At 44.2% G+C, this 23,350-nt stretch overlaps 1 protein-coding gene across 2 annotated transcripts in view; it reads right to left on the bottom strand.

Annotated features, from left to right (window-relative positions):
* AKT2 (AKT serine/threonine kinase 2) overlaps positions 1-23,350 on the bottom strand; it is a 524,320-nt gene that overhangs the window by 209,472 nt on the left and 291,498 nt on the right. For both annotated transcript variants that reach the window (XM_069207237.1, XM_069207238.1), the window contains one exon: positions 9,006-9,137. In XM_069207237.1, the coding sequence (XP_069063338.1) occupies positions 9,006-9,137 (132 nt within the window). The remainder of the gene's footprint in view (positions 1-9,005; positions 9,138-23,350) is intronic.

Genomic DNA, 23,350 nt, shown 5'->3' with positions numbered 1-23,350 from the left:
GATAACAATGCTCTACCTCAAGATACCACAGAATCTCAGAAAGAATTAAGATAGCAAAACGATCAAGGGGAAATCCTGTCTAACCACAGAATCTCACAGTTAAAAATTAAGAGAGCAAAACAATCAAGGGCAATTCTGTGTAACCCCACTAACACAAAGAAACCGGTAAAGAACAATACAAGAAAGGTATATGGAATGAATACGGTGACTAACTGTATGAAACAGGAAGCTGTATAACAGTCGGAAAAGTTGCCAGGCCCCTAAGGCACACTATAGCAGACCTAAGTACTCCCACCACCTATAAAGCCCCGACATGATTGGATTAACCCAGAGAGTGGCTAGACCCACGGGTAACTTTCTAGATCTTGATTTTAGTTTCCTTAACCCGTTCTCAACCACTTACAAATAACCTACTAGCCTCTCCTCTTAGTTGTTCCTGGACTTGCAGGCATAATTGTATTTCTGGCTGACTGTTTATATCTGCCTTGACTCGCCATCCATGATCTTCGGATCTCTGTGTTGTCTATTTCAGAGAGGTGCCCATCCTGGCAGTTTTGTGTAAGGTGTCTCACCAAGGCAGACAAATATTGAGCCAGAAAACTGTTTGGAAGCCTACACAGCTGTAATGAGAAGCTGTGTTATACACATTGTCTTGCATTCAAAGAAATCTGGGTAAATACAATCACCCTTCTGGAGAGGTGGAGCAGATATCAGAAGATGGATACCCAGGAAAAAAACTCAGAGGAAAATCTCCAGAAATAGACACTGGTTAAACTCCAGAACCAGTGATTCCTCTAGGATGAAGCTTACAAGGTATGGTTCCGGTGCCAGTCTGTATAGTGGAGACAAAACAAGTAAACTGCTTTACTGGCTGAACCAAATGGCGGAAGACATCAGCAGCATCCTCACTGACAGACAAAACATACCCAATGGGGATCGCCCAAGAATTCACCCAATTCTATTGAGTTTTATATGGCCCAAAGACATCCACACTTTATCTGCCCTTGATGCATGTATGTCCTCTTTCTTGTTGCCCATCCTCTGACAGCCAGGTAAAGCCCTACTTGATGAAGCCCTAAAGACTGAGGAAATCTCAAATGCCATCACCCAACTTTCACCCGACAAAACACTTAAAGTCAAACAAATGCTTTAAGGCTTTTTGGCCTAATCTCTCCATACATTACTCAGGGTGGAAAAGTTGATGGTTAGTTTAAAGAGTAATTTGTGTGAGGACGTTATACTCATCCTGGAACCAGACTGTCCAGCGAACAGACATGCCTCATACAGGTTTCTCATTAATGTCTATGTCAGGATTTTGGCAACAGTTATGGGGAATGACTTCTGAAAGGTGGTGGATGAATTGGTCCACCAAGGCCAGTGTAGCTTTATGCCACATATGTCCACTGGCCACATCATCCTGTGTGTGTTCAATGTACTTGCCTTTGCAGACTGGTTGCACTAAACCCTGGCAATATTGTTTACAAAATTTGAAAGGCCTTTAACAATCTTGCATGGTAGTACCGGTTTCTTCTCCTCTCCCATATGGAGTTTGGCCAAAAGAGCATGTGACAGTTGGTGTCTGGGTGGATTTCTTCTATGTAAAATGAGGCAACTACCATGGAGGGCCCCAATCCTGACGCTCTTACTCGCTCTGGCGATTAAGTGCCTGGCTCGGATGTTCAACAAGATGAGCCAATACAGGCTATCAATGGTCACCTAACAAGGATGAACAGGTTACTTACTTTTGGAAAAGCCTTTTCTGGTCAAGACTATCTAACCGCATATTCCTTACCGTAGAATATTCCCAGGTGCCGAAAGTGATCTGGAAAATGTTGAGCAGTATCTCTCTGTGCTGCTAGATGGCGTTCTTCAGTTCAGCTGCGTCTGAAGTGATGTCTCACTGCATATATAGGAGTCTCCCCAGTGCTCTGACATCAGTTTATTTTGTTTCACACCAACAGCGCTGGTCCACAGAGCTAACTAAGTCACTTTATGACCAACTTTTATTTTTTTCTGACATTTTCGAACTTTTTCTCAATGTGCGTGGGGCGTTCCCTGCTAAAATCTCATGGTTCAAAAGTTACAGGCAAACGTCTGTGTCCGACCCACACCTGGCGTTTCTCAGGCCAGCCTACATTGAATTCAAACTGATTTCCCAAAGGGAATTTATGGGCTAGCAGTACAAATCCTAGATCACTTTTGTTCCTGGCGCGGGCTTAGAGCAAAATGGGCCACATTTATGGTATTAGTTGGATGCAGGGAATCTGTGGTTCGGACATAGATAATCCTTCCCCTACTTTATTCCCTTGACAATGTCCTCTACCTGTCTCAACTACCCCTCTCTCTGTTGGGAAGGATAGCCCAAGTCAAGATGGTAGCCTTTCCCAAGGTGCTACATGGCTTGCAAAATTATCCATTCCAAGTTCCTCCCCTTTTCTTTAGAAGCATCACCTCTTCCATGGGGGCTTTTACTTGTCAGAAATTAATCCCAAGGGTGGCAACAGGAAAAAGCAACAAGTCTTCCTGCAACAGGGAGTGGGGCATGGCTGATTTCACATCATACTATTGGGCCGTTCACCTAATCATTACAAATAAATGGCTTTGAATTCTTACGTCTGACCCAACCTACAGAAAAGAACCATAAGCTTTGAAAGAGGTTTCCCTGCTTACTTACTTGTATGGGGGAAGTGTCCCTCTGGAACTTCCCCAATGATTTCAGTGGTACTGGACAGCATCCCTTTCACAAACTGAATCTGCACGCAACGTTTCATGAGAACTACCACAGTGTGTGGATATTTAACCCTTTGGAATCAAATCAAATCATTCAAAGACCTTCGTACCTTCAGGAGGAATATGGGCTAATACACTAACTCTACCACCACCACCACCGCAGCTCTGAACTTGCCAACCCTGATTATTTGAACTAAGCTGATCATGTTGCAAATATGGAAGCGAAGAAATATCAGCAGAATATATAGATCCCTTGTCATAAATAGCCCTGATATATTTGACAGCCTGAGGTGGACTCGGGAAGTGGAGCACAGCCCCTAGAAAGATGAAAACACAATGTTTCTTACCTGTAGGTGTAATACTGCAGCTTGAAGATTTTCACATGCTGTGCATTATTCCACCATCTTGTGGTTGGGTCTGGATCTTCTCCTATTTTCCTAACTTTTTTAGTTGTTCTTTGTTCTCTACATTTGTTTGTTGGTGGGCGTCGACAGAACCTACATTTGGTGTATCCTTGTGACATTGTGCCATTTCCACTGGAAGTCTCCACGCCACTTCGCCATCTTCAGTTTTTTTTTTTTCTCTCATTCTCTTCCATCTTCTTGGCGGAGGTGGGTGTGTCGCCAATGAAGCCAAAAAAATCTTCAAGCTGCAAAACTACACCTACAGGTAAGAAACTGTTTTGCAGCGTGAATCTTTTCTGGATTCACACGCTGTGCACTGATTTGTAAGCAGTCTTTTCTATTGTGGTGGTTGGGTTCAAGATGGATACTGATTTGAAAATAAATGTTTTAACACTCTTTGTCTCACCTGATCTTATTTGTTCATTTGCATATTAATACAATAATGTTTCATAAATGTGTGCACTGAAGCCCAAGCTGCCAACCAAATCTCCTTTAAAGGAGTTTCAACATAAAAGCCACTGAAGCACCCTTCTTGCATTTGAGTGTGCACATGACGCCCTAGATAATGCTTCTCCTGCGTTTGAGTGGCATAACTGGATCAGTTGCACAATCCACCTTGCAATGATGTTCTCTGAAAACTGCTTCCCCCAATGGTTCTTTGAGAACGCCAAAAACAATTGCTGTGATTTCCTGAAGTGTTTTGTTCTTTCAATATTAAACATGATGCAATGTCTTGCATTCAGTGTGTGCATACTCCTTTCTGCATGTATTTTGGGATTTTGAAAGAAACTGGGTATCTGAATAGATTAATATGGAATTGGGAAACCACTTTTAGTAAGAAAAAAGGATCTGTCATCATGACAATCCTGTCTTTGTGAATTTGCAAGTAGGGCTCTTGAATAGTGAGTGCTTGTTGCTCACTAACTCTAAGTAAGGAAGCAATAGCTATTAAGAATGCAGTCTTTATTGTTAATGTCTGCAAAGTTGCTTTGTGTACGGCTCAAAAGTTTTCTCATGAGTTGTGAAAGCACTAGATTTAGGTTCCAAGTTGGCGCTGGAAACCTAAGAGGTACTATACTCTTTGCCCCTTCTAGAATATTTTCACCACTGATGATGTGAAGATAGTTCTTCCTATTTGACCTCTTGTATACGCTACTATAGCAGCCAGATGAACTCCTAAAGAAGAGTTAGTAAGACCTTCCTTTAGTAGATGGGTTACATTTCAAAACTATCTTTTCCTTTGTAATCCCTTTGGCTAATTTCTTACTCACACACCTAAGTAAAAATCTTTTCCACTTTGCCATTTAACATTTCCTTGTAACAGGTTTCCTGGCAATTTCAAGTGTCCGAATTCCAAGGCTTCAGGAGCCATGCCATTAATTTTAAATATTCTAGTTCTGGGTGCAGTACTTTTTCCTTTTCCATGGACAGCAAACCTTGTCTTCTTGGCAGACATTGGAAATTTCCCTGGGCTAACTATCAGTTCTGAGTACCATGTTTGTCTCGCCCATTGCAGCGCTATTAGTATTAGCATCATCTGGCTTCTCTTGCATTTGTTGATCACTTTGTGTAGTAAGGGTGCCAGTGGAAACACGTATGAAAATGTCCCTGATCAGTCTATCTAAAGGGCATTCCCCAGAGACAGAGTGTGATTTCTGGAGGCAAAGTTTTGGCATTTTGTGTTCCAAGGCATTGCAAATAAGTCTGTTGTTGATGTTCCCCATTTGTTAAAAATGTTTTGCACTACCTTTTGGTTTAGATCCCATTTGTGTGAACACAAAGCCAATCTGCTTAGCTTGTTTTACTCGCCATTCTCCTTCCCCGGTGGAGGAATCGCTTGAACCTCTGAATCTCCAGAGATGTTGGGCCAACTTTGAGAGCAGTGGCGATTGAGTCCCTCCCTGTTTGTTGATGTAGAACATTGTTGTATTGACTGTCTGAATTAATACTGTCTTACCATGAATGTGCTTTTAGAACGCTTTCATGACCAGCCAAACTGTCTTTAATTTCAGCCAATGGATGTGTTGGACTGCATCCTGGTTGGTCCATATCCTTTTTACTTTTAGTGAGCCCATGTGAGCTCCCCCAGCCCATATGTGAAGCATCTGTGGTTATGGTTACTGCTGGAGTTGGTTGCAGAAAAAGTCTTCCTGAGCAATATTCTTCCTGCTGACCCACGCCATTCCTTCCTGAACCCTCTGCGTGACAACCACTAGATCTTCCAAACTCCCCAATGCTTGAGACTATTGATTCTAAAGCCATTCATGGATTGGGTCTCATGGGTAGTCAGACGCCATTTTTCCTAATCTCCCCACCGTTCTCACAGTCAGAGCTTGCCCCCTCTGGTACAGGAGAGTCTCTTCTAACAGGGACCGAGTCCTTTTCTCGCTGGGAAAGTTTTTTGCGTGAATTCAGTTAAAAGTTTTTACCCAAGAACACCTTCTCTTGTTCTTGTGATGTCTTTTCTATGTTTAAAAAGAATCTCTTTACTCTGAGGTGTGCTGCAACCACTGCTAAACACTTTGTGAACACTCTAGGTGCTGACTTTATTCCAAAAACCAAAACTTTGACAAGGTAATGCTTTTTGTTAACCACAAACCTCAGATATTTCTTGTGTTTTGCGTTCATCAGGATGTGCAAGTAAGCATCTTTTAAGTCTATAATTGCCATGTAATCCCCTTTTTGAAGCTGAGGTATAACTTCCTGTAAACTTGCCAATTTTTAATTTTTGAGTCTTTATAAATTTGGAGATGTAGCTGAGGTTTAGAATTGGAGGAAGTGACCCGTCTACCTTTGGTATCAGGTAATATGTTGAGTAATTTCCTTAGTTAACATGTTCCCTTGGCACTCTTTCTATAGCTTGTGGGTCTAGCAACTCTAAGACTTCTTTTTTAAGGCGGTTTGTATCTTCCTTCGTATGAATTATTTTCTTTGGCCTCCTTGAAGGTGGGAATTTTATTAATTCTATGCAACATCCATGTTTTATTATGTTTAGGACCCATTTGTCTGAAGTTATTTTCCTCCACTCCTGGAGAAAAAGATGTATTCTTCCACCTATTGGTGAGCTGTGTTGCAATTTTGTATTGATGCTTTCATTTGCTGCATTCTTGTTTTGTGCTGCAGTGCAGTTACTTATTTGCTGGTGTTGAACTTCCTCTTTAAGTTTGACCTCTGACTCTTCCTCTACCCTTGAAAGGTATTCCTACCTTGCTGTTTGTACTGCCAGTTTTGCTGTAAAGCTGCTGGTTGCTTGCTCGCCTGGAACCACTGGTGTGTACACCCCACATGAAAGGAACCTCTGGAAGATGTTCTTCTTGATGGGAAGGTTCTCCTTCGAAATACCCCTTGAAACTTCAATGCTCCCATTGATTTTGAAGTTAATTGGTTCACACAATCATCCACTTGGTTAACAAATAAATGCTGCCCATTGAAAGGGTGTTTATTATGTTTGCCTGAACCTCCGGTATGAACCCAAAGGTTTTTAAACAAGCATGTAGTCCTAATGTGAAACCTATCATTAACTGATGGTTTGAGGTGTTGGCTGCATCCAAGGCTGAATTTAGGCAAGTGCTAGCAATGTTCTTACCACTGTCCACCAAATGTGCAGCTTTTTATACTGTTCATTACACCCCTATTTATTCCCGCTGCTAATGTGTATGCCTGTTTAGAAGAGCATTTGAGTTTGTAATGAGCCAGCACTGCTCTCACACCTTCTGACCATAAGCTCCATTCTCCTGCTCTCCCTGTCGGGGTGTGGTCCTGATGTTGAGGGAACGCTTGCTCTCTTCCTAGTCTGCTGGGACTGTTCCCTTTGTATAGGGCAGATCTTTTGAGGAGAACTTGTATTTCTTCTCTGCTCTGAGAGTTATTGCCTTACAGGTTGCTGGTTCTTTAAATGCCTCCCCTGCCCTGGTCCAGAACACTTGGAAGCATGGGGCAAATATTGATTCTTAGTTTGAGTCTGCACCAGTGTCTCTAAAAGGAAACATGACTGTGGTTTCTCCTCTTCCAAATGCACATCAAAACAATCTGCTGCATTCTTTACGACCAAATTGTACATTCCTATGTCATCCGGGGAGTTGGTTTTCGAAGGATAGGATTCAGCATCCTCCTAAGGTGAGTCCTCTTCCAGATCTTTCCAATAGGTCTCCATGTGCTCGCCTTGCTCTGAAAGTTTAAAATAACCTTGCTCTTCCTCCTCCTCATAATATATCTCCTCTTCCTGAGGCTCAGTTGTCACTGGGGGTCGAAGTTCTTCTTCCTCTGGCTTGGAGATATCTTTCGATGTCGAGGATTTTTGAGGTATCCTGAATGCTTTTATAGACTTTCATTGAACTCTCCTTTTTTAGATTAATTCACTATCTCAGCCTCGAGCCTTTTCTTTTTGTTCTCCATTTCAACCGCCTAGAAAACAAGGGGTGCAGTAGCCCCAGCTGTGGAATGGGTTTAGAGTCAAACAACAAGCCTTTAGGAATGCAGACTCTGATCTTTCCCTGTAGTGGAAGTGAGGCCGGTGGCTTGAATCTGGATCGTTTCTTGTGCTTGCCTATGTACAACTTTTCCTCCTGCTGCTTAATGGCTTTCACATGTATCAAGAATCTTTGTGGGACACATCCCTAGCACCTTATCACCAAAACACTCATTTTGGAAGTTGGTGAAGAACCAAAGACATCTGGCTGCAGAGCTCCCTATCCATGATGAAGGGTGAGGGAGGAAAGAAACTGACATGAGAGCAGAAGGGTGGTGCCTGTATCGGTTTTGCATCATCATTTCCAGAGGTGGGATGAAGCCACTGTGGAGTCAAACAGTGCCATCTATCAGAACACTGGAGCAAGTGCTGAAAAAGTTTATAAGCCCAGCATTGTGTCTGATTTCTAATCCTTTAAAAATCCCCCAATCAGAAGGCATGGGAATGGGTAAACGTTTGATAATCCATTTGTTCCTCTTGCAACAGATAAGCAGTGCCATTATTTTCACTTTGTGTGTCTTGTCTCTCTAATATGGAACATTTTCATTAAATGCTAAAAAATGTTTTCAAACAAATGAGAATTCTAAGTCTTCTGCCTTTAGGAATTGCAGCATACCAATGACTATGACACTACACATCTGCACGCAGAAACCAGCTAACTCTCCAATCACCCTTTGACAGAATTGTTGCCTTTGACCCAACGGAATCACACCCAAAACATGATTTCTATTTATTCACAATCTGGGTACTTGGTAGCAATAATGAATATGCTCACTCACTCTCTGACGCATCATACTCACTTTTTATAACTGATGGTAGTGTGGGAGTGAAGTTCGGAGTTGGAACAGCAGGATGACGATTAGGTGAAGGTTGTTACTTGTAATCTGTGTGTGTTATGGGTTACAGTTAAGTGATTAAGATGGTGTTGAAGGAGGAGACTAAAGACGTACCTTAACTTTTACATTTTAAATATTTTCAAATGCAGGTCTATGTTGAGGATGCGAAGCGTGTTTTTTGTTGTTTTTTTTTTTAATAGTAGTTGGGTGCATGATGGTAGGGTGTGTCCCGTTATACTCTGTGCAAAGGTACTGATGTCGATAGGTTTGATAACACTGTGGGGTCTAGGATGGCGTGGGAGGTCAATAATGACAAGTGCATGGGGGGGGCTATGATAGTCAGGGCATGGGGTCTATGATGGTAATGGGTTAATAGCGGTGAGGCTGTGGGGGTCTATGAAGGTGAGGGCACACAGTTACTGCGACGGTGTCAGTCTAAGTTGGGTGTGTGGGCATATTATGGGATGCTTCAGATGGTGTGAATGTGTTATAAGATGCCACAAGGTAATGTTTGGCACAATGAAAGCAATTATAAAGAGAAAAAAATGTTAATTAGCAAATACATACTTTTGCTATGATCACTTCCTTCCGCAGGATCTTCATAGCATAGTAACGCCCAGAGGCTTTTTCTCGGACCAAGATTACTTTCCCAAAGGTGCCTTTTCCTAGTAGTTTCAGGTAATCAAAATCATTCATGGTCTGGGAAAAAAAAAAAAAAAAAAAAACAGGCAATAAGTCAGTGAGGAGAAATTTCACTCAAACCCTTGGTATTGCATCCATTTGAACAATGAGGTTAACAGCACGGACCCCCATGGCTACAAATACTGACATGGAAAAGAAGCCAGATCAAAACTGTCCAATCTCATCCTCTTCAATACCCTGTTGAACGTATTGAAAACCTCAGTTCATCAGGGGACAAATGTGTATCAAATGGCGAACAGCAGTGGCAGAAAAGCAGAAATCTGTCTGAAGATAGTTTGTGTAGTTTTGAGCTACCCTTGGAGTGCTGTAATGAGCGCGGAGGAGATAAGCGTTTGCTATGCAATCATTGATTTCAGAAAGAGCACAGTTCATTTACATCCCATCCACTCATTCCTTTGCGCCTTGTGGCAGTTCTCTTGCCCGTGAGGTGGCTTGTGCAGCCCGTTGGTGTCCTGTTAGTAGTTCTGTTAGAAAGGACAGTTTTGGTGGCAATAGGCAGAGGTGTTGCCACAGCTCCACTGTATTTTGGTTGAAGCAGTACCAAAGGACTGTGCAGTTTCAGTCTTCAACTTTGTAAGGTTTTACCTTGAGTTTAGCACCCCATGATTAGATGACAATCTAGTCAAAAAGTTGTCTTTTATATTATGTATATTTGGTGCTTGAACCGTGGCCAAGCATTTCCATCACAATGTTAATTTATCGGATTAGACATGCTTTCCGACATGACTTAGACAAAATGTGATTAGTGTTTATTAGTCTGCTCATCTGCTATCATCAGATTAAAAACTAAGATACCGTTTCGGATAAACTGGGATGAGGAATTATATTGTCATCTATAAATATGAATGAATGAATAATATGAGTTATATTATCAATGTGGGAAAAAGGAAATGTGAATACTACATGTAGAAAATTGGATAATGATAAATCCAAGAAATTGGGCACTAGACCCACAATAAGGTGTATGGACATAATCCAAAAATATACATGTGGGATTAGAGATTGATGTAAATATAACCATATATATATATTTGTGGAAATTGGATTTAGGGTATAGATGACATTGTTAACTGATCAACTTGAGTAATGAGTAGAGTTTTTCTGTTATTTTAATATTTGATCTCTAGATTTTTCTTTTCTTTTCTTTGCTATGGCAATTTGTTGGGGTGAAATTAGTGGTATTGGTTTGGTATTTATATCTGATTATATTTAGTTTTTGGTTAATATTGTATATACACCTTGCAAACTACATATCCCAGAAAATAGGGCACTTAATAGATTGAGTAATTACGTGATCAAGACCGTGAAGGTCGAAACGCGTTGGTGTTTGTTTGGTATCATTTAATTTATTAAATGAAGATTTGTGAAATCCTGTGAGTGCCGCGTCGTTGACAGAAGTGTCAAGCTGGTGTGAAGATAAATTAAGGGAAAGGTCCCTCCCTGGAGCAGGCACAGACATTAAGTAAGCGTGCCTTAATTGGACCTTTTGGGATTAGTGTACTCACCTACATTTGCAGGACCGCCTATAAGCAATCTAGTTCAGTGCTACTGTAATAAAGTACCTATATTTATTTTTGTAACACTGTGTGGTTTCTTTCATGTGTGATAAGTTATTGTGTGACTGCTGTGGTATTACAAGTGCTTTACACTCCTCCTAGGTAAGACTTGGCTGCCCACCACAGTTATTACTAGAGAGCCCTGGATTCCTAGACACTACCTCCGTAACTGATAGGAGTTGCTTGGACCTGTTATAAGGTGCAAACCCCATAGGTGTCCACCACAGACCAAGCCAGCTTCCTACAGCAGCCGATTATCTATTATCTGCCATCAAAAGTGGTGGATGCCATACTCGCTGCCAGACACATGAAGTATATTTATGTTTGGTGATTGGATCAGTTTGTGGCTTGGTGTGGTAATCTCAAGACTAACCCTTTACAATTCAAGCTGTGGGATGTTGTTCGTTAGTCTTTAGCCCACCAGGGCCTTGCACCGGGCACTATTATAAGCTATTTGTCATCTCTGTCGACCATTTTAGATGTGCCACACCATCTGTCCTGGTTTAAATCATCTGTTGTGATGAGGTTCGCAAAATGCTGGGCAATTCCTCCTAAACAGTTTCTAGCCATAGTGGGACCATAATTTGGCCTTCATACTTCTCACAAGCACACCCTTCAAGCCAATGCATAGGTGCTCACTGAGTCTATTCGCTTTGCAGACCACCATCCTCATTGTGATTACTTCAGTGCGTCACAAAGGTGAGGTTCACCCACTATTGGAGAATCCACACCACCTTTTTACTCAAACAAACATTGAGAACTCAGACTGCATTTTTGCCATAGTTGTCACTCCTTTCTACATTGGGAAATCTAGGCACCCTGCACTTGTTCCTTGTCCGTCTACATCCCTCGAAAGAAAAGTAGAGGCTTTGTCCACTGGATCTTAAAAGAGCTTAAAGCTTTTATACTGAGCACACCATAAATCATACCCCGTATGGACGATCGGCTATTTTGGGGGTCTCCTTTTTTAGGTAAAGGCCCAAATCAAACTGTCCAGAATGACTCTGATTAAGGGGAACATCTCAGGAGTCATTTGTGACGTTACCACTTTGATAGTGAAACCCAAAGATGACAGAAGATTTGCCATAATTTGGAGGTGGTTGCCGACTACATAAGGCGAGCCACCTACAACACCCAGTCGTCGAGGGAGGGGAAGACTGGGACCTCCTAAAGTGTTCTGCTACCACAGCCATCACTTTTGTTAACACCAGACGGACACTGATGAGACCAAAGGGGTGGGAGGCAAACTGAAAATGTTCCTGTACCACCATGAACCGCAGGTAGAGCCAATGAGCCTGCCGGACGCGTATATGTAAATAGGCACCCTGAAGTGGACTTAAGGCATCCAACTTGCCACGAGGGCGAACCAGAGATGATACTCCTCGATGGAGGGCCCCTGGGCTTCTTGGGACCCCAAAACATGCCAGAAGAAGTCAGTAAGGGTCCAAAGAGATGGAGCAGAGACTCGCAAAACTTTTCTATCTGCCTCTGTGCCGCAGATGGCCCCAGAAACACTGACTGCGCTGGGATAAGTCATGGGATAGATTCAGACATCGATCGGCTTCAGGAGCAAAATCGGGAAGCAGGGGCAGTGCCTATATGTGGGTCCACTCGTCACTTCCAAGGAACGTGGAGCAGCTTGATGCCACCAAATGGCGTGTGGGAGCACTGGTACAACAAAGCTTGCCTGATCCAGTCTGACGATTCAGGAGTATTCCAAAGCCAGGAATCTGCATTTAGAGAATCCACTAAGAGCAAAATATTACTAACTGTGTATCTATTCATAGCATGCAGTGCTGTAGGTTCACATGCTTTACATACTCCTGCCATCCAGTGTCAGTTTCAGGCATTACAAGTTATTTTTCATGGGACACTGTTAAACTCCCTCTTTAGTCTATAATGGGGATGGCACCGACCCTACTTTTAGACTTTTTTGTACAACAGGTGATAGTGGAGTATAGAGAAAAATATGTATGTGTTCTGTGCATTGTTATTTTTACTAAATCTGTATTGAGTGAAAACACATTCTACCTGCTTCTGGGAAGCAGTTTCAGCCTTGCTGAGGCTAACAGAAGGATGATGCAGATGTTTGAAACAAAGCTCTTAACACAGTCTGCCCATCCACAGCTTGTTGACAAGCTAATATATCCATGTTCTGTAATGTTCTGTGAAATGTACGTGATGCTGACCAAGTATCAGTTTTGCAGTTATCTTTTAGTGGGATCTTGTCCAAAAATGCCATGGTGGTTCCCTTTTTAAATGTAGACTGTGGCCTAGGAGATAGAGGAAGCAAGTTTAGCTTTTGCATTGCAAGTCTGGGTGCACTTAACAATTCACCTTATAATGCCTACTTTGGAAATAGACTGACATATAAGGGTTGGCAAAGACAACAAAAAGGTAACTGGCCTTTAAAAAAGTTTTATTTATATCAATATGATAAATGAGTGCCCTTTTTAAATCTAAAGTTGTAATGCTTTTTTTGCTACAAGTGTCTAAAAATTCTGAATGCGAGCGGAATTGGGGTATGCTAACCGAAGGAGTGCGTTCAATATTGCTTCCAAGTAAGGTTGAACTTGTAGAGGAAGATGATGAAATTTGGGAATGTTGAGCGTGAACCCTAGTTTGTGAAGGAGATCCACTGTCAGCTGAGTTTGTTGATGACACCAGTGCAGGCTTTGATGAGCCAATCGTCCAGGTAAACGCATTGACATTTTGTCTTCGCAGGTGCGCTGCGACCACGGCCAACCATTTTATGAATACTCTTTAGGGTGTCATTTCACTTCTGCAACAAGCAACTTTGACAGCGCTAGATCTAAAGGACGCCTGCTTTCACATACCAGTTCACCCTGCCCAATGCAACTACTTAAGATTTGTCATTCAGGAATACATTTTCAATTCAAAGTCCTTCCGTTCAGGGTGACTACTGCTCCTTAAGAAGCCTCTGAGGTGGAGGATTTGTATGTTCCCTGTACCCTGGGTGTTGAAAGGAACCTCTATGTGTGGGAGCTTGTGGGGCAGCCAAAGCCTTACCGAAGTTGGTGCCCTTCTTCATTTTATCAAGTGTTGTATCAACTTGTGGTCCAAAAAGGTGCTCCTTGTCAAAGGGCATTTTTAAGACTGGCAGTTGGACCTCTGACTCAAAGCCAGAACACCAAAGACAAGCATTCCTTCTCAAGAGGATACTAGTTGTGTTACCCTTTGGCAGCTGTGTCTGCTGCACTGAGGGTTCACCATATGAAGGTGTTTGGAATAATCTGGCCCTCACAGACAATTTGTTGTCCCTGTTTATGGTGTTCTTCAGGAAGGTATTGCAGCACTTTCTACATCTCATCCCAGTGTGCCCAATCACATCGGGCCCAAAAGGCTTGAGAATTGGGAATGAGCTAATTATCTGCGGCTTTCGCTGCCACCCTCTTTCCTGCAGCATCAATTTGTTTCTTTTCTGGAGGAGGAGAGTCCCCAGTGGCTTGACTATTAGCCTGCTTATGGGCGGTGATGGCCACTAGAGTCAGGTGGTACCCATGATCTGATGTAAAGGGGATCTGAAGGGTCTGCCTTATACTTCTTATCCACCCGTAGAGTGAAAACTCTAGAGCTTAAAGGTTTTTTAAATGGGTCTTCAGGAAGCATGGAAAATATTGTGTGTCCTGCCTGTGGAGGAAAGTGGGTTGAACAAGAATTCCTGCTCTAACGGCTCTTTGTGAAGCTCTATGTGCCCCCCTTGAAACTACCGGTTGATAGGAGGTAGTATTCTCTGGAGGGGACGGACGTTCAGGATAAAGATCCGGGTCATTAGGTGCAGGATAAAAATCCAGGTCAATGGGATCAGAGTCATAAGTGTCCCATGGATCAGTATAATCAGGTGGAACCTCTAATCCCTCTGTGTAAGACTGTGGTCATCCCTGAGGTGTCACTCTCTTGTATAGATGACTGGGGTGGGGAGGGGAAGAGTGGAAGTAATAAAGGTGGTGAAGGAGGCAGGAGATGGAACAGGATGGTGGGCCGTGCTTGTGGCCTTATCCTTTGTCCTCTTCTTTGGAGGGACAGAAACATCTAAAGCCTCCTCAAATGTAAATTTCCTTTTGGAAGCATAAGAGAGGAAGGTGATGCTATGATGCGACCTTTACCCTCTTGTGTAGAAAGCTGGCCTGGTGTACAGTGAACACCTTTGTTATCACCTTATACCAGGTATCCCCTATTAGTGAGGTGAAGACCGTGTCTAGGAAGCCAGGGCTCTGTAGAAGTAGCTGTGGATCAGCAGCCAAGACTTATCTAGGAGACATGCAAAGCTTATGCAATACCACTGCAGTCACACAGCACTTACACACATGAAAGAACCACAGTGTTACAAAAATAAAGGTCCTTTATTATGGTAACACAAATACTAAAATATGATATAGGCAATACACCACTAGGAGGTGAGTAAACACTATTATATACACATTAGAAATCAGTGATTTGCATAGAAAGCAATAGCAAACAGTAAAACAATAGAAAATAGTGAAGTCCCCAGGGGGAGACCAAACCATATACTAAGCAAGTGGAATGTGAAAGGCAACTCCCCACCCGTGGAAGTGGAATCTTTAAAGGGTAGCTGGGGGAACTAGAAACCCCAAAAGGTAAGTACCAGGGTGCCCTCCCAGCGACCAGGGGAGAAGAGATAAGTACCTGTTTTTTCCCAAAACCCATAGGTAAACTTTTGCGAAGGTCTGTGCAAGACCCAAGCAAGACTGGAACAAACCAAAAGGTGGATCCTGACCGAAGAGGACCTACAAAAGAAGGGGAGCATGTCCAGTTTGAGTTGAGTGTCTGCTGGAGCAGGAGCCACTACCCACCCTTCTGGAGATGCAGTTCCAGGTCGACAGTGGAGAAAAGGAGTCAGCTGTGAAGCACTGGAGCAGGAGAAGAGTTCCAGAAGTGATGCAGGCGATGTCCCACGATGGAAGTTGAGTTGAAGTCGGTCAGTGGTGTTGGAAGACCACCAACAAGCCTTGGCAAACGCACAAGTTGCAGATGAAGAGTTGCAGAGTTGCTGGGGACCAACAAAGTCCAGGAGGACTTAACCCAAGGAGGGGAGTCCCAGGTGACCCTCAGGAGTGAGGAGTCGGAAGACTAGGAGACAGCCCCCACAGGCAACTCCCAGGCAGCAGGCACAGGAGTAGCAGTGATGCCCACTTAGCACAACTGAAGAGGAGTTCCCACATTGTGGACCAGCAGGCAGGAGACTGTGCTTTGCAGGAAAGAGTGCTGGAGGCCAGGGCTACACGGACCCTGAAGATCCTTTGGAGGAGGAAAAAACAAGCATTGGTAGCTGCAAGTGTTTCGGTGCAGAGGGGTACTCTCTTGCAAGGCAGGCAACGGATCACAGTCTCTCAAGTTGGACAGCTGGTAGAGAGGACCGAGAGGACTACTCCAGACCACCACCTGCAGGATCCGCACAGTTTTGCAGGAGAGAAGATCCACAAAGCCGGTAATCAGTACAGTAGGTGCCTGCGGATGCAGGGGAGTGACTCCTTCAGTCCAAGGGAGATTCCTTCTTGCTTCTTGTGCAGGCTGGAGACTTGTCACCCTCAGAGGATGCACATCCAAGGAAATGTTGCAGTTGCTGGAAGGAGCTGGAGAAACAATGTTGCAAAGCAGAGCCATCACTGGAGTTGCAGATTGTCGGTTCCTGGAGGGTCCAGTTGCTGTACTAGTGGCCAGAAGATGAAGTAACGGATGCAGAGGAGTCCTGCTGGAATCCAGAATGTCGAATATGAGACCCACCCAGGAGGGAGCCCTAAACAGCCCAGGAAGGGGGACTGGTCTCCTAAGAGGGTGACCACCTATCAGGAGGGGGCTGTGACGTCACCACTCAGATGCTCAGAGGGGCAACTGCCTACCTTCGATTTAAGATGGCAGAATCAAGCAGTCACCTGGAAGAGCTCTGGGTATCACCCCTGGGGTGATGATGGACAGGGGAGTGGCTTCCCCCTACTTGCGAAGTTCAGGAGAATAGACCTGGTGTTTGTAGGGGCAGCTCTGCTCATGCAAGGGGTGCCCTTACACACAGGCACATGCACCCTGCCCTCTGGGCTAGATGGCCTTCCACAGGGGGGGACTTACAGTGACTTGGTGCATCAACCTGTGGTGAAAGGGTGCATGCACCTTTTTGACACAGGCTGCAACAACAGGCCTGCAGACATTTTGCATAGGCTCCCATGGGTGGCACAATACATGCTACAGACCATGAGGAACCTCTGGTGCCCCAATGTCCTGGGTACGAAGGAACCATGTACTAGGGTTTTACATGTGGGCACCAGTATGCCAACTGTGGGGTGTACTAAGTCCTAGGCAACCAAATTTAGGGGAAGAGAGCACAGTCACTGGGGTCCTGGTTAGCAAAATCCCAGTGAACACAGTCAAAACACACTGTTAGCAAGCAAAAAGTGGGGGTAGCCAAGGCAAAAAGAGGGTACTTTCCTACATCTTGAATGTGAAGTTTGCGCAGTCTAGCGTACATTTTTTTCAAGAATTGGCTCAATTGGAGTAGGGCTGCTGGAAGCCTGACCGGAGTCCCTCAGGTTGCGAGGGTTTCAGTGCTGAAGATTAGTGCTTTGTGATCTTGGTTGGTGCCGAGAACGAAGCAGTCAGCTTTCGGATCAGTCCCGAGGTTTGAATCAACACCGAAACAATTTCTCGGTTCGAGGTGGTCAAGGTCGAAGCCAAGGCGGAGGCTTTAGCTCTTGCTGCCATTTTCAGGCAGAGTTGGAAGGCAAGGCGGTCGAAACAGTCTTTTGGTGCCAACCATGGTTGGGAGGCAGTGGTTGACAAGTGATCTTTAGGATAAGCTGAAGGGAATTTTGGAGTGTTTCCATGGGAGAGCAGGGACCACAGTACTCACGTGCTGGAAAGCTCTTGGCTCTCAAGAAAAAGTTTCCCCCTCCTCCGCTGTTAGTTCCTCCTGGGCGAGCTCTTCTCTGAAGAGATCCAGGGTATCATCCGACGCCTTCTGGGCCATCTCAAGTCGACATACCCTTTGGGCTCGAAGGGTCTTTTTTGGATCTAAATGACTTGCAGGCGTCGAAGTTGGCTTTGCGGTGGTCTGGAGAGACGTGAAGGTTGCACACAAGGTGTTAGTCAGTGTGCGGGAACTTGGCATGGCACCAAGGACGGCTTAGAAATGGAGTACATTCTATCAGGGAAAGATTCCTGTTGATGCTGGAGTCACGTGGAAGGTAGGCCCGAGATGGGCGCTAACGCCCCAAAGGGTGGACCGTCAAAGCCCAAACTGACAAAAAGCATAGTGAGAGCTGCGATGAAAAGGCGCGGTCAAATGCAATACCGTCGGAACAGAAGAGAGATAGAAAACCGAACTGAGTCGAAGAGACAGAACTGAGACACACACATCCAAACCAGACCAGACGGTGGAGAGAAAACAATCTAACAAAGGAGTCGATGCCCTTGCACAATATCCCTGAGAGGAGGAGTCACTCAATTTCGTGACTCAAAGGACTTCTTTGAAGAAAAACTACTTGCACGGCTCAGGACTAGGGATCAAACACTAGATGGCAGGAGTATGCAGAGCATGTGTATCTACAGCCACACATGCCATTGAACATCTACTTTCCATTAAAAGAATTGCACGGTACACCAGTGAAGTGATTCAAAAGGAGCCACGTAATCCTTGTGAGAACTACAGTAAGATTCCAAGCAAATGCAGTTGGTGTTTTCAGGGGTATAACAGTTTTCAGTACCTCCATGAAGCACACTACAGGAACTAAAAAAAGATTTAAGTGTTCACTGTTTTACATGTATGCAGATACAGCAGCAGCTAAGTGAAGGCATATAGCTGCGTACACCAGAGCTGCCTTGTGAAGGTGAATTAGGTATAAAATAATGTCCTGGACAGTAACCTTAAAGGGGTCTAACTGTTTGGAGATGCAGAAATTGACATTTTTTTCCACATGGCTACATAACATGTACAGGTAGTAGGTCTATGCCTCAAGCAAAAAGGGCAAACACTCCTCTGGAAGGTGTAAATAACCAAATTCTGAAACCTCAGGTGTCAGATTTCTAGGTTGAACTGCTTTTGGTCTGGCTGTCTTATTTGACCTGAGTGTTACTGAGTGAGATGGTCCAGCCTGGTAGGGAGCTTCTTGTGTGGGCTTATCAACGTCTCCAATAGTACTGAGAACCAGAGTTTTATGTCCCAAACTGGGGCCACTCAGATGAAGATTGCAGAGACCTCCGTCATTGTACTTACCGCATATGGAATGAATAGGAGAGGTGGAAAAGCATAAGTAAATATTCCTGACCAATTCATCCTTAACGTATTGTCCATGGACTGTGGGTTTGGGCACCTGGATGCACAGCTTTGGCACTGTATGTTTTCTGGGGGTGGCAAATTGGTCGATGGGTGGAGTCCTTCAACAATGAAAGTGACTGAAGGACTTGCAGATGGAGTTCCCCTTCATTAAATGTATTGATGTGTCCTACTTAAGGTGTCAGTAAAGATATTGACTACTCCTAGGAGGTGTGAGCCAGAGGATGCATGTTGTAGCGGATTGCCCAGTGCCAAATTTGTTGAGCTAGTGCTGAAAGTAGTAGGAAGGTTGTATCCACCCCTCCCCCACCCCAACTGTTTTAGTAACTAATACACTGCTGTCATGCTGCCCAGGCATGCATGCATGCATGTTCTATCTAGTGCTGGATTGTGAGAAGGCTCTGTGGGTAAAAAAAGCTGTGCCTCCTCTGGTGAGCAAACGTCCAGGGGCCTTGAACAGTCATTGTGCCCAGTGGCATTTACTGCGAAATCTAGGCCATGAAGCAGGTTTAGAACTGTCTGAGTGCGTGCTAAACACTGCTGCTGCTCTTGATCAACCAGTTGTCGTGGTACGGGAACATGTGAGTGCCTGCTCGGAGTAGCAGAGAGGCCACTACTGCCAAAACACTTTGTGAAGGCCATTGGAGTTGTAGTGATCCTGAAGGGTTGCAGTGTGAATTGTTAATGCAGTCCACTGACCACAACCAAAGGTGTTTGTGCTGAGGAGGGTAAATAGAAATGTGGAAATAGGAGTCCTTGACATCTAATGCTGTCATGAAGTACAACCTGATGAAGGGGCGGGATGATATTCTGCACTGCTGTTATATGAAAATGTTCCAACAGAATGTACCGATTGAGCAGCCTCAGGTCTGGTGTGGACCAAAAAGAGAAATCTTTCTTCAAAATGAAAAGTAGCATGAACAGACACCCTTTTCCCATCAGTGCGGGAATCTGGCTGTATTGCACCCTTTTTGGAGGAGCACTAACTTCTTCCTGTAAAAAAAAAAAAAAAAAGATAGTGGCCTTGACTGAGTGTGATGGTGCTGTGTTATGTTTGGATGGGGTGGTATCGACTTCTATGCAATAGCCCTGATGAACTATTGCTAACACCTACTGATCGGAAGTGGCTACCATCCAGTGAGGGTAAAATCCCTTATTCTCCTCCTGGCGAGTTTAGGATGTTCTAGGAGTGGGGTGGAGTCAAGAAAGGAGGTTGGGGCTGGGAATTGTGAAATTGTGACTGATGGGGTGCTTCTTCTCTTCCCCTTACCACTGTTTCCTTTACAGCCTTCCCATGAGTAACCCTTGCCTGTTTGGGATAGAGCTTGTTTGTGATTCCTGTAGTGTCTGCTGCTGGCACTGATAGAGTTGTGCCTGAGCTGTGAAAGTTGTCTTATTTCCAACTCTTATCTGGTGCATACGAAAGGAGCCCCTGGGTGTTGCAAACTGTAGGTCATCCAAGGACTTCTCAATCTCAGTGTCTTTTTTTATCCTTTCTAACATATTGTCCCCTTGGGGAACAGAGAGATGTTCCCCATCATAGGGGATGTTATGAATGTGCTGTTGTACCTCTAGTTTAAAACCACAGCCAAAGCGCCATTCATGCTGTCAGGGGGATGGTGCTGTTTACACTGCAGGAAGTGTATCTGCAGCATCTAGTTCACATTAAATAACTGAATTTGAAACAGATTTCCCTATGTGATTAGTTCCTCACTGCTCTTTTTATAGGCCTCAGGAAGGCGCTGCACAAGGGCTCTCATTTCTTCACAACTGTACTTGTCATGCAAACCTACTGAATTGGTGAGTTGTCATTGGGTGGTTACCCCTACAAAGAAAGTCTGCCGGCAGAATCAACACTCCTACTCTTCTTATCTGGAGGGTGCCTCCGCTGTTACTTGAGCAGATGCACCTTTAATGCAGTATGTACCATTAGTAATCAGAGTGTACTTGCCCTTTGATGCAGAGAGTTATTAGGGGACACTTCAGCTCAACCAGTAGTGAAACTACCTTGGATTCATAAAATTCTCCAGGGGTGACTTGGGCATGCCCTTGAGCCTTGGTAGAAAATGGACTGTGCATTGTTTTTTTAAAGGGTTTCCACAAAAAACTCACTTGAATGATGTGCAGCTCAACCTTAAGACTGCTAGCTTCATACTCTTAATAACTGCATTACACACAGCAGTATCATCAAGTGAGGACGTGGCTGGTTAAGTCTCGAGGTCAGGCTAATTCTGTGGATTAATCTTAGTTGTCCCAAGGGCCGTCCCTAACACCAGCCCCAGCTGGTTGACTGTAAGGGTTACTTTCCCGATAAGGACTATCTACGTCAGGCAAACAGTAGACCGATCCCTATAAAGACTCGGGTGGAGAAGAGTGCCTGTGGTTAGGAGGCAGAGGAAGAGGGCTTGTAGTATTGTCCTTGTGTTTCTTTGGCACTGGGTGCTGAGGTTCTCCAAAAGCCAGTTCTTCTTCAAAGGTAAGCTTGAATCTTTTTAGGTTGAGCGGGCAAGTGCTCTGACGTTCTGTAATCTATCTGTGGGCTTTTAGAAACGCTAACCGAACGCCTATCACTATCACTCATTCATGGGCTTGCCTTTCAAAAATCCTGTCATCAGTGGTAAATGCTTTACGTTTGTCCCTCCTAGGGGCGATTTGTCACCGCTTTGGTCATCGACCCTGTTATATGGATAATTGCATGTTTGCCGATACGTTTAACTGAGGGCAAACTTTGTTTTTTTCCCTTTTGTGTCTCTTCTTCGCACTCACGGCAGCCATGGCGCTTTGAATTGGCTCGCATATGTTAACTGTTTTACTTTTCAGTTTCAATTTATGTGCCAAGAAAAGTCCAGTTAGGAATTTAGAATACTAATAGCTCTAACTCGAGCAAAAGTGTGACCCATTCCAATGCAAATACTTGTTTAGTCATTTGAGGCAAACTATTTAGGGCTTTCGAATAAGGGTGGCTTGGCAGAACATTTTCGAGTCTCCAGGTGGATCAAGAGCTGCTTTTATCTAGAATCTAGTTCTTCTGCTAGTCTTTCAAGGATGGTGCCAACAATTGTTTTGTGCTCCATGCCAGAGCATGTGGAAAGAATTAAGAAAGAAACTGACATCGGCACACTGGGGAAGAGAGGTAAAGGGTTCTTCTAACTTGGGTCCTTTTAAGATGGTAAATAGAGACCACTTAACAGAACAGGTAGGTGGGAGGGCAGTTGAGGATCTGCAGTTAGATAGACTATCCACAGAAAGTGTTACAGAAAGTAAGTAATGTGATGTTTTGATGGATATGCACAGATTCCACACTTTAAAATAGATACTAACGCCATACCTTTCAAAGGTACAGGGCCTGTGGAGCATGCTCAGACCAGATAACCTTGCAGAGCGAGTGGGCAAAATGCCCTTTCAGTCAGACTTGGCTGTTAAGGCACTAGTGCTTCGTGAACATGTGCACTAACTCCCATGTCATGGCCTGAGAGGACAGGCACTCTGCGTGGCAACAGTGGTGGGGGCCTTATCCCTGGTAGAATTGGCTTTCAGACCTTTTGGAGGCTGCTTTTTGGCAAGTGCATAGCAGATAATTGCATAAGACTGTCCACCTCAATAGAATATATTTTTCACATCCTATACTTCCTTTGCCTCAGAGAATCTCAAACAAACTTCCTCCAACTGATTAAAGCTCTTTTGATGCCCAACAAACAGAGGCTCTCCTTCCATGTCGATGGGTGAGGTGGGGAAAAGAAGGCTATAAGAGTGATGGTTTGCCCAACATGGAAAGGAACCACGACTTTAGTCAAGAAGGCCCACGAGTCCTCAGTACCCATTTGTCTGGAAAAATGGTGGTGGAAGACACTTGTACCAAGAGAGCCTGAAGTTCATTCACTTAACAAGCTGAAATGATTGCAATGAAGACAGTCTTTAGGATCAGAAAACGTAACGAGCAGCCATGCATTGGGTCAAAGGGAGTACACATGTTGTCCATGAAAATATGCACCTGCCGCTTCACGACGGCCAGATGGAAGGCCTTCAGCACCAAACAAATGTCCCTCAGTTCCAAAAGGATGGAGTCTGGTTTCCGCCAGACACCATTTGTTCTTCACCTTTGCCAAATGGCTTTCCCAACCCAGCTGTGGCACATCAGTCACCACTGTGAGCTCTAAGTGGGGAAGGAAGACGGTCTGACTCTGGTCAAACTGTGGTCAATTAGCCACCCCTACAGATGTCGTGCAGTCACCTCTATAACCTGGATGGGATATGACCAGTTTCCTTGGTGCTGGGCCCATTGAAACTTTAGATTCTACTACAGTGTCTGCATATGCTACTTGGAGGGGTCAGCAAGTATGATGCAGAAG

This window comes from Pleurodeles waltl, chromosome 9 (assembly GCF_031143425.1).
Source record: "Pleurodeles waltl isolate 20211129_DDA chromosome 9, aPleWal1.hap1.20221129, whole genome shotgun sequence".
Lineage (NCBI taxonomy): Eukaryota > Metazoa > Chordata > Amphibia > Caudata > Salamandridae > Pleurodeles > Pleurodeles waltl.
This window is presented reverse-complemented; position numbering and strand designations above follow the sequence as displayed.